This window comes from Mauremys reevesii, linkage group 8 (genome assembly GCF_016161935.1).
Source record: "Mauremys reevesii isolate NIE-2019 linkage group 8, ASM1616193v1, whole genome shotgun sequence".
Classification (NCBI taxonomy): Eukaryota; Metazoa; Chordata; order Testudines; family Geoemydidae; genus Mauremys; species Mauremys reevesii.
The window spans coordinates 101,506,282-101,519,862 of record NC_052630.1 but is presented as its reverse complement, the minus strand read 5'-3'; the positions used below and the strand labels follow the sequence as shown (position 1 = coordinate 101,519,862).

At 45.5% G+C, this 13,581-nt stretch overlaps 1 protein-coding gene across 2 annotated transcripts in view; it reads right to left on the bottom strand.

Moving 5' to 3' along the window:
• The window catches only part of SPATA6 (spermatogenesis associated 6), a 59,513-nt gene extending 52,374 nt beyond the window's left edge, over positions 1-7,139 (bottom strand). For both annotated transcript variants that reach the window (XM_039484244.1, XM_039484245.1), the window contains exons 1-3: positions 6,984-7,139; positions 2,355-2,492; positions 281-329 (exon numbers count right to left, since the gene is read on the bottom strand). In XM_039484244.1, the coding sequence (XP_039340178.1) occupies positions 281-329; positions 2,355-2,492; positions 6,984-7,031 (235 nt within the window). In that variant the 5' untranslated portion in view covers positions 7,032-7,139. The remainder of the gene's footprint in view (positions 1-280; positions 330-2,354; positions 2,493-6,983) is intronic.
• Between the last annotated feature and the right edge of the window lie 6,442 nt (positions 7,140-13,581).

The window sequence follows — 13,581 nt, the reverse complement described above, 5'->3', positions numbered from 1 at the left end:
AAATATTCCTTGAAGCAGGGACTGGACCAGAGTCTCCCAGAAAGAGCACTAACCACTAGGAGACAGAGTCTCTCTCTTTCTTTTTGCCCCATGATTATTTAAGGGACTTAACTCCTCACTGCATTCTATACAGAGTCCAAGCGCCAAACTCGTGGCCATGAATTCTGCTGGGAAGCAGAATGCCTACATATTAGGCACCACAATGCTGAGCCTAAGCCCTCTTTCTGAGATTCTAGCCCTAGGTGCATACAATATAATATATATAAAAAGCAAAACCTACATTCAAGTAGCTCAACAAGTTCTCCAGGATCAACTACATCAGTAAATACCTAAAACAAAAGATTAAAAACAATGTAATGGACACATTTGATCAGAAATAACAGATGTGCTTAGAGAAAACTAAAGTTTGCCTTTGATTGATTATTGCAAACCGTACTATTCCCCATAGGGAAAAAAGAACAGAAAACTGAAATGATAACCTGGCACTGAGACAGAATCTATTTCTTAGAAAGACGGCACTTTTGGTCAGCTGATTTCTAACCATTTCAAGATTTTTTCCTCTCCATCTAAATTATGTGATCTACCATAGATAAACAGGCAATCACATGAATAACATGCAAGTGCAGTCTGCACAAATTTCAGCAATATAAAAGACAAATAGCTAATCTTGTTAGAAACGTTCATTTTTCATCTTTAACTGAAAAAGATTAAAGGGTCTATGTCAGCAACTTTTTAAATTATTGGGTTTTCTACACTGAGCAATCCCACAATTTTCTTAGATATTTGAAAATAGAATTATTCTCCCTTTTGTTTTGTCTTCTTTCCATTTGTATAATGTTGCTAATTCTTCTGGCACTTGTAACTCAACTTAAAATAACGTGGCACATTTCCATTACATTCTTGTTTGTGCACAACTATTGCTGATCATGTCAGCACCACCCTGGGAGTACCGTTCATTCACTAACTACTGCTGGAAAGCCAGAAAGGGCAGCTCTCTACAACAATTCTGCAAGTCCTGCTAAAATAGTGACTAGTTTATTATAATTTCTAGGGGGAAATAGATTAATAAATTATAGTTAAACTGCAGAAGAAGAACTCCGCTGAACAGTTGCAAAGTATGCCTAAATTGTACTCTATTGACAATACGCTAAATTTTCATCTTCAGAATATGGACGGTAACATTACAGTATCTTTCAATGAGATTTTTAAACAAACATCACACCCAATTAGAGGGCAAACAGTAATTTTAGCTGAAGACAGTAGTGTTCAAAGTTCAGCAGCTGGCAATCTTCCCACTGATTCAATACTGAGTCACTGCCTCAGGATGCTGTTGAGGAACATCCTACTGCTGGAGGTACCAAACTTTTGAAGATGTAAATGTAGAGAGCCTGAATACCTCAAGCTATTAAATGACACTATTTCTAAGAGCCTGGATGTTATTCCCAGTGCTCTGGTTAAATTCCTACTTAAGAAATTGCACTCTATAAATACACCTAGATTTCTCCCTCAGTTTCAGTTGAATACAGTAATCAGCACTTCCTGTCCTAAGTTGTTTTGTACTCTAGTTGTGCACTGTTAAATATCTGCTATGTTCCATTTCCACCTTGCCTTTCAGTGGTGGGTGAAATTATCCCTCTTCATGCCTTACCTATCTCACAAAGGTGTTGTTGAGGCTTAATTAGTCAGTCTTTGAAAGTGCTTTGGGATACTTGGATGAAAAGCACTAGAGACATGCAAAGTATTGTTATTCATGAGTAGTCAAAAACCGGAATCATGTTTGTAAGGTACAGAATTTCATTATTCCTATGGCACTCACAACGAAACTAGTAGGGACACAGAAGAGGTGATAGGCAACGGTAAATTACAAGGCTATAGTGCCATCAAGGGGGCTCTTCCGACATCAAACCAGGAAACAACTGCTCATATGGAGAGAGCTGTCACCAGAAAGCCCAAGCTCATATTCCATCTTTTTGCTACCGATTGTTTTTATAATCTAACTTTGTGATTTTTAATTTTCATTCTTCTCCCTATTCCCTACTTTTATTTTCCATTTTGACCTACATTTAAGAAACATAACACTTGGCAGGAACTAAGAGGAACTATTGGGGGGAAAAAAAGGTCATTTCGTAAAAAAAGAACGAACAAAACCCTAAAAATCCTCATGATATACTATGGTCATATGCTCACAAATTTATTTTAAATTACCATATCTATATTGAAAAAACAAATGTCTTTTGTGTTGAAGAGCTGCTGAAATTAGTATATAATACAATACCATTTTCACTGTGATCATTTGTGTTTGGGGATTCTGTTCTTTGTTTTTTAAATGCTCGTGTCCGATGTTAGGATCATACCTTTTCAAATACTAGTTTCTCTTCTAAGAAGAGTGGAAATGCTGCAGGGACACATTGAGTCCTTTTGTACTGTCCAAAAACACAGGCACTGAGATAGAGCTCACTTTTGTCTTTCAGCAATACTCCAGGGCAAGTTATCTGGAAGAACAACATATTTATTATACAAACTTGAGCTTCAGCATTAGAATTAATGGTTATATTTGGGAGAAAAAAATAGAATGGGCTGAAATGAAAATAGTTGTTTGCTTGGGAACAATATGGTAACATATTTCAGTGGCACACCCTCCTTTTCTAAAGTAATTCTAGCCGTACTTACTTATAGTAAGGCAAATACTTATAGTTTTAAAATATTTAGGACTAAGTTCTCCCCTAGCGTAAGCAGTCACAGCTCCATTAACTTCAGCCAGAGCAGAACCAGACTCCCCATTCTTAAGGTCACACTTTATAATAGCTGCTGGTGTTCACGATCCACATAATTTAATCACTAAGGGTTATACTGAGCAAACAATGGCACATGAGATATACAAAACACGTCCCAAGAGCCAAAAGCTGTCCAAGTCCTAAAACGTAGCCTCCCGGCAGTGAGGATTCAGCTGATGAACTGGTAGTTTTTATTGCTTGTGAACTAATTCAATCTGCCTAAGAAAGGTACATTTGTTTTAGGGTTGGATTTTTTTTTTTTTAAGTTTATGTAAGTGTATGTGGGAATTAGGTGTAGCTCTTGGGCTCCTGGAAAGTTGCCAATGCAATTCCTGATGTTGCAAAGTTTGGGTACCGCCAGGGCCGCCCAGAGGGTGGGGGGGGCAAGTGGGGCAATTTGCCCCAGGCCCCGCAGGGGCCCCCACGAGAGTTTTTCAGGGCCCTTCACTCGCTCCGGGGCCCACAAAAAACTCTCACAGGGCCCGGCCCCCCAGAGCTTCTTCCGCTCCCGGTCTTCGGCGGCAATTCAGCAACGGGGGGTCCTTCCGCTCCGAGACCGCCGAAGTGCCAGATCTTCAGTGGCAATTCAGCGGCAGGGGCCCCCCGCCACCAAAGACCCCAGGCCCCCTGAATCCTCTGGGCGGCCCTGGGTACCGCAGGAGTACCAAAGGGACACTGGACTTTTTTACTAGAGCGATACTCCTGGACATTGCTGGTGGGTGGCCACTGCATTGTCTTTCACATCTATTTCTAACTCATAGATTTAGTTCTCTGGCTAGTGTGCATCTCATACATTTTTTCAAGCTGTGATGTACATCACACAATTCTCAGCTGTTCTCTCACATTAAGAACACACACAAATCTCTTCCCCACAGCTATATGTTATTTTCTCCAATTCTGATGGTTCTGCTGTGTGATCCAGCTAGAGAATTCCCAGTCACCTTTCACTTCCGTTTATGCTGCTCTCATATTATCACAGTATTATAAATGTGAGGTTGCCTCTTGCAACACAAGGTTGCAGGAGAAGCAGTGCTCAGATTTTCAATTGTCAGCTAGAGGAGAAAGGGAGCAGAGTGAGAGGAATGAAGTGAGGTATGTTTGCTACAGTTCTCCTTCTCTCAGATGAACATTTTGCATGAGGAATGCCTACTGGACCTAAAGAAAGATCCTTCATATATCACAGACAAATAATCCTTGAAAGAAAGAAGTTATGGAGGCTAAATCCAATGGATTTGTGCAGTGCTTAATTTATAATGAAAGAGGTGCCGGGGCTCAAGCAATTTTTTTTACATTCATAACTGACGCAGGAAGCCCAGATGTGCTGGGGCTATGAACGGCCGATCCTAAAGGAGCCGGGGCTCACCCCTGGCACAAATTAAGTATTGGATTTGTGGAATTTAATGGGGACCTGTGGTCTGAACAAGAAAGTCTGTTAAAACATATATTAGCTAAGCAAAAGGTTTCCCCCTCCAAGAGCTATTATCTCTGATGAAAGGCACCAGGCTAATAGTCCTAAAGATTGACGCATACCTGCCAAGTATTACACCTCTTGCATGAAACTCATGCATACGTAAGTATGAATGCGAGAGAGACTTCCCCATGCAACCCCTTGTAGCCTAGGGGAAGATTCCCTGAACCACAAACTAAGAGACAATGAGTTTGTCTCAGCTCTTCAACTGAATGTTCTTAATATTTCTGTGCACTTCACAACCCTTATAACCAAGGCCTCATATCTTTATCTTAGAGGAGGCAGCTAGCATTCCCCCATTTTACAGATTAAAAAAAAAAGAAATCTTGAAGGTCACTGAAGGCAGAGCTGAGAACAGAATCCAAGTCTCCAATCCGACAGACTCAAGTTTCATCCAGTTTCCCATTTTGCCTTGCCAGAAAAATGAAGTTCTTCCCAGACCATCGTTCGGGTATGCTGGAAGCTTGCACTTCTGCTGCCCTGTAGACAAACTAAGGGCTTCATTTAGCAGAGCTGCAAAAGCACTAAATCTACAATTTTTAAAGCCAATTTATGGGTATATACTAGTGAATTACAAATATACATTTTAACTCACTAAATAATTTCCATAACGTGTCACATGGAGCTGCACAGACCTTGACGACTACGCTGAAGCCCCTATTTGATTGCATCTCTTAAGGACAATGGACAGTTTTACTCTATGCTTTGTGACATGCTATGTACAAATATGGTAATATTATCCCCAAGACAAGTACAGTTAGGGGAGCAGCAGTGCTATCCCCAAACTGATCTCAGAACAGACCTGGAGGGACTACCAGTAAGATACAGTAACAGACTAGATCAGCATCCTTGCTCATTCAATTTGTGTCTTCTGTGCCAAGCTTACCAAAAATGCGTGGTCACAGTGATGCAATAAGCATCCAATAAGAAATGGAATGAGACCCACCAAACTCATTTCATATAAGGGGACAGCATATTATAATGAACCGTGATCTCCTTTCAAGGGGAGTTTTGCTCTTTGAGTTTACATGCAGTTTTAGGACTGTGGTGTGTGTGTGTATTTAACTAACTCCAGACTCAGGGCTTCAAAAATCCACTTGCCTACTAACAAATAAGATGCTATCAGTGTCAAGGACAAACAATGCCCATCAACTCCTACAGAGTTTTCACTTACAATAAGGTTTTAGCCAACACGGTTGCAAAGGTAACCTTCCAAATGTGAATGGAATGTAAACAGGTGCAACACTAACTTCCTTAGCCTGCAGACACACAGCTCTAGTAATTCAGCATGTTGCTGCAGGTAAGAACTCTCTAGTTGGCAGTGAAATGAAGAATCAGGTGAATTTCACTCTGCGGCTACTTGGGAAAGGTAGCATCAAAGGCAGGCACTGGAGCTATTCTCTAGGAAGGCGCATTCAGAACAGAGGCTGGTGGACATAACTAAAAGGCCTCCTTTGATTGCAACCTGGAACTTGAGGGTGGGAAGAGTAGCAAATATCCCTACCTGCAGCAGCGAGGGAGTAGGGGCTACCCTTCCCCACACCCCATTACAGCACCCAGAACCCAAGGTTCAAGGAAGAACCGAGAGAAAAATACTAGTTCTTCTTTCCAGCAGCCAAAAAGGGCTTTTTGGGGAGAATGGGTGGGAAGGTCATCTTTAATCAGACAGCCATAGATACAGGCTGATATGAAACTTACCAAGCTGCCATCCCTGAACAACTGTAGGAAAGCTAGTATCCTCCCCATCCTTCATCTCATAATAAGTGCATGGTCATGCCGCTGTTTTAGAGCAAACATGCAATTGCCAGCAGTAGGAACAAATCAGAAACCAAAAATCCCAGCTCCATTTCCATCATAGGCTGTCACTGACAATGTGAGGACAATGCGTTTTCATATTTTAGATGGCATCCAGGATTTTCCTTTGTGCCAAGTGCATTCAGGAACCAGTGGGCTAATATAACCTATATATCCAAGCGAGCACTGACCATGCAGAGTCAACCATAATCCCAACCTCACTTTGCCAGCTGGCACGCAAGGCGTCTCCAAAGGCGTACAGATTATGGTTGGGGATCATGGGAAGAGCCAGTAAATCAGAATACAGGTAATGCTACTTTGAGCAGTCCCGGGGCCGTCACATGACTCCTCCATAGCATCTCAATTCACTGTAGTCACCTCCCTTTTGGGTCCGGACCCCCAATTTGAGAAGCGCTGGTCTCCCCTGTGACATGTGTGTAATAGCGGGTAAAAGCACCCAGCAGACCGGATTCCACAGCCCTGAATTTGGTAGGGCCCCAGCCCTGAGAAATACCAGCAGATGAAACTAATTCCACACGCCCCCCCGGGTCTGCGCGGGTTTCGCCCCCTGGGAAGACTCTGACCCTCGGGCCCTGCGCTCAGCCGCCTCCCCGCAGGGGGCCGAGCAAGGCGAGGGAGGCCGGAGCAGGAGGCTGAAACTCACGGCGCCGCAGCCCATCCCCAGAGGGACCCGGGGCCTTTTAACGCAGCGCCCGGCTAGGGTGGCGGCCCAGGCGCTGCCCCGGTGGGAGGGTGGGGGCGGCTCGAACCACAGCCCCGGTCACCGAGCAGCTCGGCGGCAGAGCCCGGCCGGTCAGAGGCGCCATCTCCTGGGGCGTGCGGCCGTGGCCTTCCCGTGCCTCAGTTTCCCCTCTAGGCAGCGGCGGCACATCCGGGGCCGCAGCGCGGGGTCCCGCTGGGGGCAGGCGCCCGGCCCGGCCACTCACCGAGCGGAGCTCCAGCTCCAGGGCGCAGACCAGCGCCTTCCGCGGCATCGGGGGGCTGCCCGGGGCACTGGCCGGAGGAGGAAGGGCGGCTCCGGGCCTGCACAGGATGCGCTGCGCCGCGCCGCTAGCTCAGCCCCGCCCGCAAGGAACGACGCTGTCGTCGTGGCAACCGGAACGTTTCCGGACGCTACCATGTGACCAGGGCGGGGGCGGGGCTAATGTCATGACGTTAGCCCCACGGGCAGGGACAGACCGAGCAAAGCCCTCGGCAGTTATGCGCATGCGCGATAGGCGGAAACCAGTAGTACTAGCGCTCGGGGGGCGGGGCGCCACGTCACGCTGTGCTCACAGCGTCCCCCAGCCCCTCCCTCACCGTGCTCCCGTCTGCAGCTTCTGGGGTGACCGCCCCGTGCGGCCGCCATCGCCCCGCTGCTGCCAGCGAGCCCCTCCCGCACTGCGCCCCGTGGCCGTGCGGAGCCCCTGGGCCCCGGCACCTCGCTGCTGCAATCCCCACCCTGCAGCGCCCCACTGCCTGCACCCAACCCCCTGCACCCCACTGCCCCCAAACCGCCCCTCCCACCACCGCTGTGATCCCCACGCTGCAGCGCCCCACTGCCCACAAACCGCCCCCTCAACCCCGCACCCCAGCGCTCTGATCCCCACCCAGCAGCCACCCCCCGGCCCCCCACTGCCCACCCACCGCCCGTCCCACCCCCGCTGTGATCCCCACCCTGCAGCACCCCAGTGCCCAACAACCTCCTTCCACCTGATCCCCACCCTGCAGCACCCCACAACCCAGAAATTGCCCCTCCCAACCGGGCATCCCACCGCTGTGATCCCCACCCTGAAGTACCCCACTGCCCTCACACCACCACTCTCCTCCAGGCCACACACAGCCCCTCACCCCCTTGCACCTCACTGCTGCAATCCACAACCTACACCCACACAGCACCCCAACCCGCTTGCACCTCCCTGCCCACCAACTGCCCCTCCCAACCCTGTACCCCACTGCTGTGATCCTCACCCTGCAGCACCCCATTGCCCACATACCACCCCTCTCCCCCACTGTTCAGATAGGGCCCTGCATCTCACTGCTGCAATCCCCACCCTGCACCCATACAGCACCCTGCCTGCCCACAAACCACCCCTTCCAAACCTGTACTCCAGAGCTGTGATCCCTACCCTGCAGCACTCCACTGCCCCCACACACTCCTTAGAATCATAGAATATCAGGGTTGGAAGGGACCTCAGGAGGTATCTAGTCTAACCCCCCGCTCAAAGTAGGACTAATCCCCAACTAAATCATCCCAGCCAGGGCTTTGTCAAGCCTGACCTTAAAAACCTCTAAGGAAGGAGATTCCCCCACCTCCCTAGGTAACCCATTCCAGTGCTTCACCACCCTCCTAGTGAAAAAGTTTTTCCTAATATCCAACCTAAATCTCCCCCACTGCAACTTGAGACTATTATTCCTTGTTCTGTCATCTGATACCACTGAGAACAGTCTAGATCTCACACACACACTCTGCCCCAGTCCACACACACCCCCTCGCCACCCTGCATCTCACTGCTGCAATTCCCATCCTGCACCCACACACCTCCTCAAGCCTTTCTCAGCCTGTAAAGTCCCCACTCCTGCACCCTATGGGTATCTGAGTCCTACTGCAGAAGCAATTTTCCTCCTCCTCCCATTTAGCTGGAGGGATGAGAGCCATTTGGATCTTTCAGTTATGATCTGGTCCAATGACTGCACTATAGACCCAAGCAGCTCTGTTAGATGGGCTTTTAGGGAAGGAAACCCCTCTATCAGCACAAACATTTACTGATTAGCAACACTGGTGACCAGAGGTACAAGAAATACATGCTAGTTTCAAGGATTCAGGGTTTAAAAAGATATAAGCTTCCCCTAGTATGGAAGTGCCTCTTCAACTCTGAATTCCTTTGCTTCTGCAGGCATTAATCTTCTCTTAGCATTATTTCCAGTCAGTTTTATGGAGGTGAATAAAGAGGTCTGGGTGGCTGCCTTGCATAATATTAATTTTTTGCACTCAGCTCCATCTAAATGATCAAGAACCCAGTGCACCTGCTGCTGCTCCCCGTATTTGGGCAATGTACAGAGAAAGTGAAAATCCTGGCAACAGGGAAGTAAATGGAAGAATTCGTCCTCCTGATTCTGCTTTCGCTTCTAACCAGTGAGAATTTGAGTAACCACTAAACGAATTGGAGTTACACCAGTGCCAGACAAACATGAAGAGAATCATGACCCTATTTTCTTCAATGGGAGCAGGAGCAGGCTTTAGATCTGTTGCGGCAGGACATTTTCTAGACTATTCATTTAGTCCTGCTGATGGGGCTTCAGGGATCCAGAAATGTGGGGAAGGGAAGAAATCACATACAGAAAGCAGTAGATGATAGTGTGGTGATTAAAGTCTTGGAAGTATCCTGCATTAGAGAGAGGCAGAGTGATAGTTGAGATCAGAGAGCAATTGTGCCTTGATCCAATTATTTTCCATTTCATTTCATTTGTCTCTACCTTTAAAGCCTCTATATTGACAGAGCAGCATAAAAGAGCCTTAACTAAGAATTGGGCCTCTTTTCTCTTGAGATTTCATCACTGAGAGTAATTGCCCTAACAATAATTGTGGAAAGTTCAATGATAACATCTGCTCTATGTGCAGTCCAGGAGCAAGGCAACAAAAAAATTGCTAAGCATGGAAAGATTTCCATATGAAAAGAAACAAAAGTTTAGGACTCATTTTATAGAGGGTAAGAATACAAGGTAATATGAAAATTAAAAGGCAACCTGTTCAAAAATTATAAAAGAAAGTGCTTTATAAAGACACAATTAACCCGTGGAACTCACTGCTACAACAAATTAATGAGGCAAAGATCTTCGGAGGATTTGGAAAGCTAGATATTTATATGAACAATAGGAATACCTGCAGCTGGGGCAGTGATTGTCTTTGTTCTGTGTTAATACAACACCTAGCACAGTGGGGTCCTGGTCCACGACTAGTAGACCTAAGCACAATTGCAATGCAAATTAATAAATTATAATACACAAAGGGATGTGCTCATGCTACAAGACCAGACTTAGGGTTAGTAAGAAACTTCTCCCATAGGCATCTTATTGCATAGTTCTTGCAGTTTAATATTTGCCTCAGAAATTTCTGAAACCGAGCACTGTGAGAGAGAGGATACTGAACTCGATGGACCTCTTGTCTGATCTACTAGAACAATACCTGTGTTCACATCTCATTTCTATCTTGATTCATTACTGGGATAACGGTACCTTGCATAGTGCAGTCATATGGCGAAATTCTGCTTAGTACAAGGGAGCTCCCAGAAAAAGCTAATGTTAAACAATCCCTACAAGTGGTGGAGTAAAGCAGAGAGAATTTTGTAATGCAAGAGATTCCAATGGGATCAAGGAGAAGCAAAGTAAATTGTATTATCACAGGCCTGGTCTACACTGAGGGCGGGGGATCGGTCTAAGATAGGCAACTTCAGCTACAAGAATAGCATAGCTGAAGTCAATGTATCTTAGATCGACTTACCTCACGGTACAGGATCAATGGCCGCGGCTCCCCGTCGACTCCGCTTCCACTTCTCGCCCTGGTGGAATTCCGGAGTTGACGGGGAGCACATTCAGGGATTGATTTATCACGTCTAGCTGAGATACGATAAATCGATCCCCAATAGATCGATCGCTATGCGCCGATCCGGTGGGTAGTGTGGACGTACCAACAGACACATATGCCAGGGAAGGTAGAATGATAGGCTATAGATGAGAATGGAGATTACCTGAGAGTATCAGAAGACTTCACAAAAACATATTTTCATATAATCTTTCTCCTTCAAAGCAAAAAGAAAAAGCTCCCCACATGTTAGTGTTCATTAATAGCCATTGCTTTAGATTAAGGCCACATTTGTTTAGTTAATTTCATCTAAATGCCATGTATTGCATTCATCCTGAGCCTTCCTTGTCTACAGGGACATAACCGGGCAAAGCTATTGGACTCCCAAATCAACTTGCTGTACCTTAAAATCATTATGGGCAAAAGTCCCCATGGACTTTGTCACTCTCTCCATTCTATACCAAGCACGAGCCTCTGCTCTCTGTTCCTCTCCAATCTCACTACACTCTGTTAGAGAGAGCTTTCTCGTATGGAGCGCCCACCACCTGGAACAAGCCTGACTTCGGGTATGTCTACACTACCAGCCGAATCGGCGGGCAGCGATCGATCCAGTGGGGATTGATTTATTGCGTCTAGTCTAGATGCAATAAATCGACCCCTTAGTGCTCTCTGGTCGACTCCAGTACTCCACCTCCGCGAGAGGCACAGGTGGAGTCGACGGGGAAGCGGCAGCAGTCAACTCACCATGGTGAAGACACCACAGTAAGTCGATCTAAGTACGTTGCTGAAGTTGCGTAACTTAGATCGATCCCCCGGTGTAGACCAGCCCACGATCTCAGATGTTTCTTCTTGCTTTTTTACAGCCTCTCTTTCAGTTCTGATTGGGGAAGTGATCTCTATTCTGCTACTAAGCAGATACTGACTTTGGCTGAAGTGAATATCAAGCTTTGACTTTTGAAGTAAAGCCAAGGTTATATTTTCATGGAGGGACAACATATCTCGATAGTCAGCGTATGCATTGATACCTACATTCTGCATGTTTTCAACAATTGCATCGTTACAGTGACGTTTCAGCGTGTAAACAGTTTCTCCATTGAAATGAACAGTCTAAGAGAGGAGAAGAACTGGATGGATCTATTTTAACATGCTTTCATTACTTAACATTTATCTCAGTGTTATTGGCTTTGGCTGAAGTAAACTATAGAAAATTACTCAATCATTTTTCACTCAGTCACAAACCAGACACTGTTTTATGAAGTGCACATACCAATAGTCATCATTTAGGCCCTGGTTCTGGAAAACAACCCTTACTTAGATCACCACTTAAGGGGGATATGATAGAGGTCTATAAAATCATGAATGATGTGGAGAAAGGGAAAAGAGAAGTATTATTTACCCATTCATATAAACACAAGAACCAGGAGTCACCCAATGAAATTAATAGGCAGGAGGTTTAGAACAAACGAAAGGAAGTACTTTCTCACACCACATGCAGTCAACATGTGGAACTTGGCAGAGGATGTCGTGAAGGCCAAAAGTATAACTGGGTTAAAGAAAGAATTAAATACATTTTAGCCAAGATTATGAGGGACACAACCTACATCTCAGACTGCCAGCTGGACCACTGGTCTGACCCAGCATGGTCATTCTTATGTAAGGTGTAACAGAAACAGTTCAAAACAATCATCAGGGGCCCAAAATAAAGCCCATCGCCACAACACAAACATTTTTATTTAGCTCTAGCATCTTCTGTTCAACCACAGCACTTCTTCCATCCCAATCTCTTCTCACAGCCGCCCCTCCTAGTTGAAACTGAGCCCTCCAGCTCTGACCTTCAGGGCTAAACTCAGTCAGGGTTTCTCTCAGGACCCTCCTCCTCACTGGGTTCTGGCATCCAAATTACCCTGATGTCAAAGTCCTTCCTGCAGTAGCTTCACTCACTCCCTGCAATTTCCGGAGCTTGCACTCTTTGCAGCTTCCTGCTGCTCTTTATAGGGAATCACCTACTCCAACCCAGGTGTAATCAGAGTTGTCTAGCCCCAGGCCCTCCAGCTTTTCAGAGGCAGGCAAGCCTGTAGCAGTCTTCTGGTTTTTTGTTTTGTTTTTTTTCTTGGATGGCTCCCATCAAAGTACTGATTTATCTGGTAAGTTTTGATGAGACCATAGCCACTGGAGGAATAGGCCAGTTGTGCGAATCAGAACTCAGTGGTACTAATCAGAATCTTGCCATATGACTGAATGTCAGACACATTGGTCCATATTCATCCTGCAGGTAATTCCAGTGAAGTCAACCCTATCACAGCTACAAACAGTACATTCATTCCTTCTCTGGCATATGAAGGATGATTTTACACATCTAAAAGGTCACAGCTGCTCCCTTTAATCAGTTCAAAACAGGTGACACTTTTTCATAGGTTATGTAAAAAATGCAATTAGAATTCTCCTATGTGGAGACACTGCACAAGTGAAGTTTCAGCCTGAAACAAAATTCTTCCAACCAAGTTATAAACCCCTGAAAATGGGGGTTTATAATGGGACTGCTGATAGACCCTTAACAATAGCCGTGTGAATTGAGCTGCTACAATTAATGATACTTCAGGAAGATTTATGGTCCTTAGACAGGGATAAAACAGAAATATCATTTCTCCTCTTTGCCTCCCATCATTTTATTCTCTATGAAATTTTATGTGAAATAAGTCAAATGAAAAATGTAAGCTCTTAATCTTTTCCAAGAGTCCTGTCTCTCACTTGATGAACACTTTTGTAGAATAAATTAGGGGTTTTTATTTCTCATGTATGTACTGCTTTGTATTTGAAAAAGCAACGCAAAGAACAGTGTCAGGCTGGCAAAGTGACTCCAGATGATTGTGGTGGAGGAACTAGAAAGTAGCACTTGAAAGTGGAATTTCATTGTTGTACCACCCCAATGCCAATGATCCCGATTTGGCAATAACTCAGTGTAA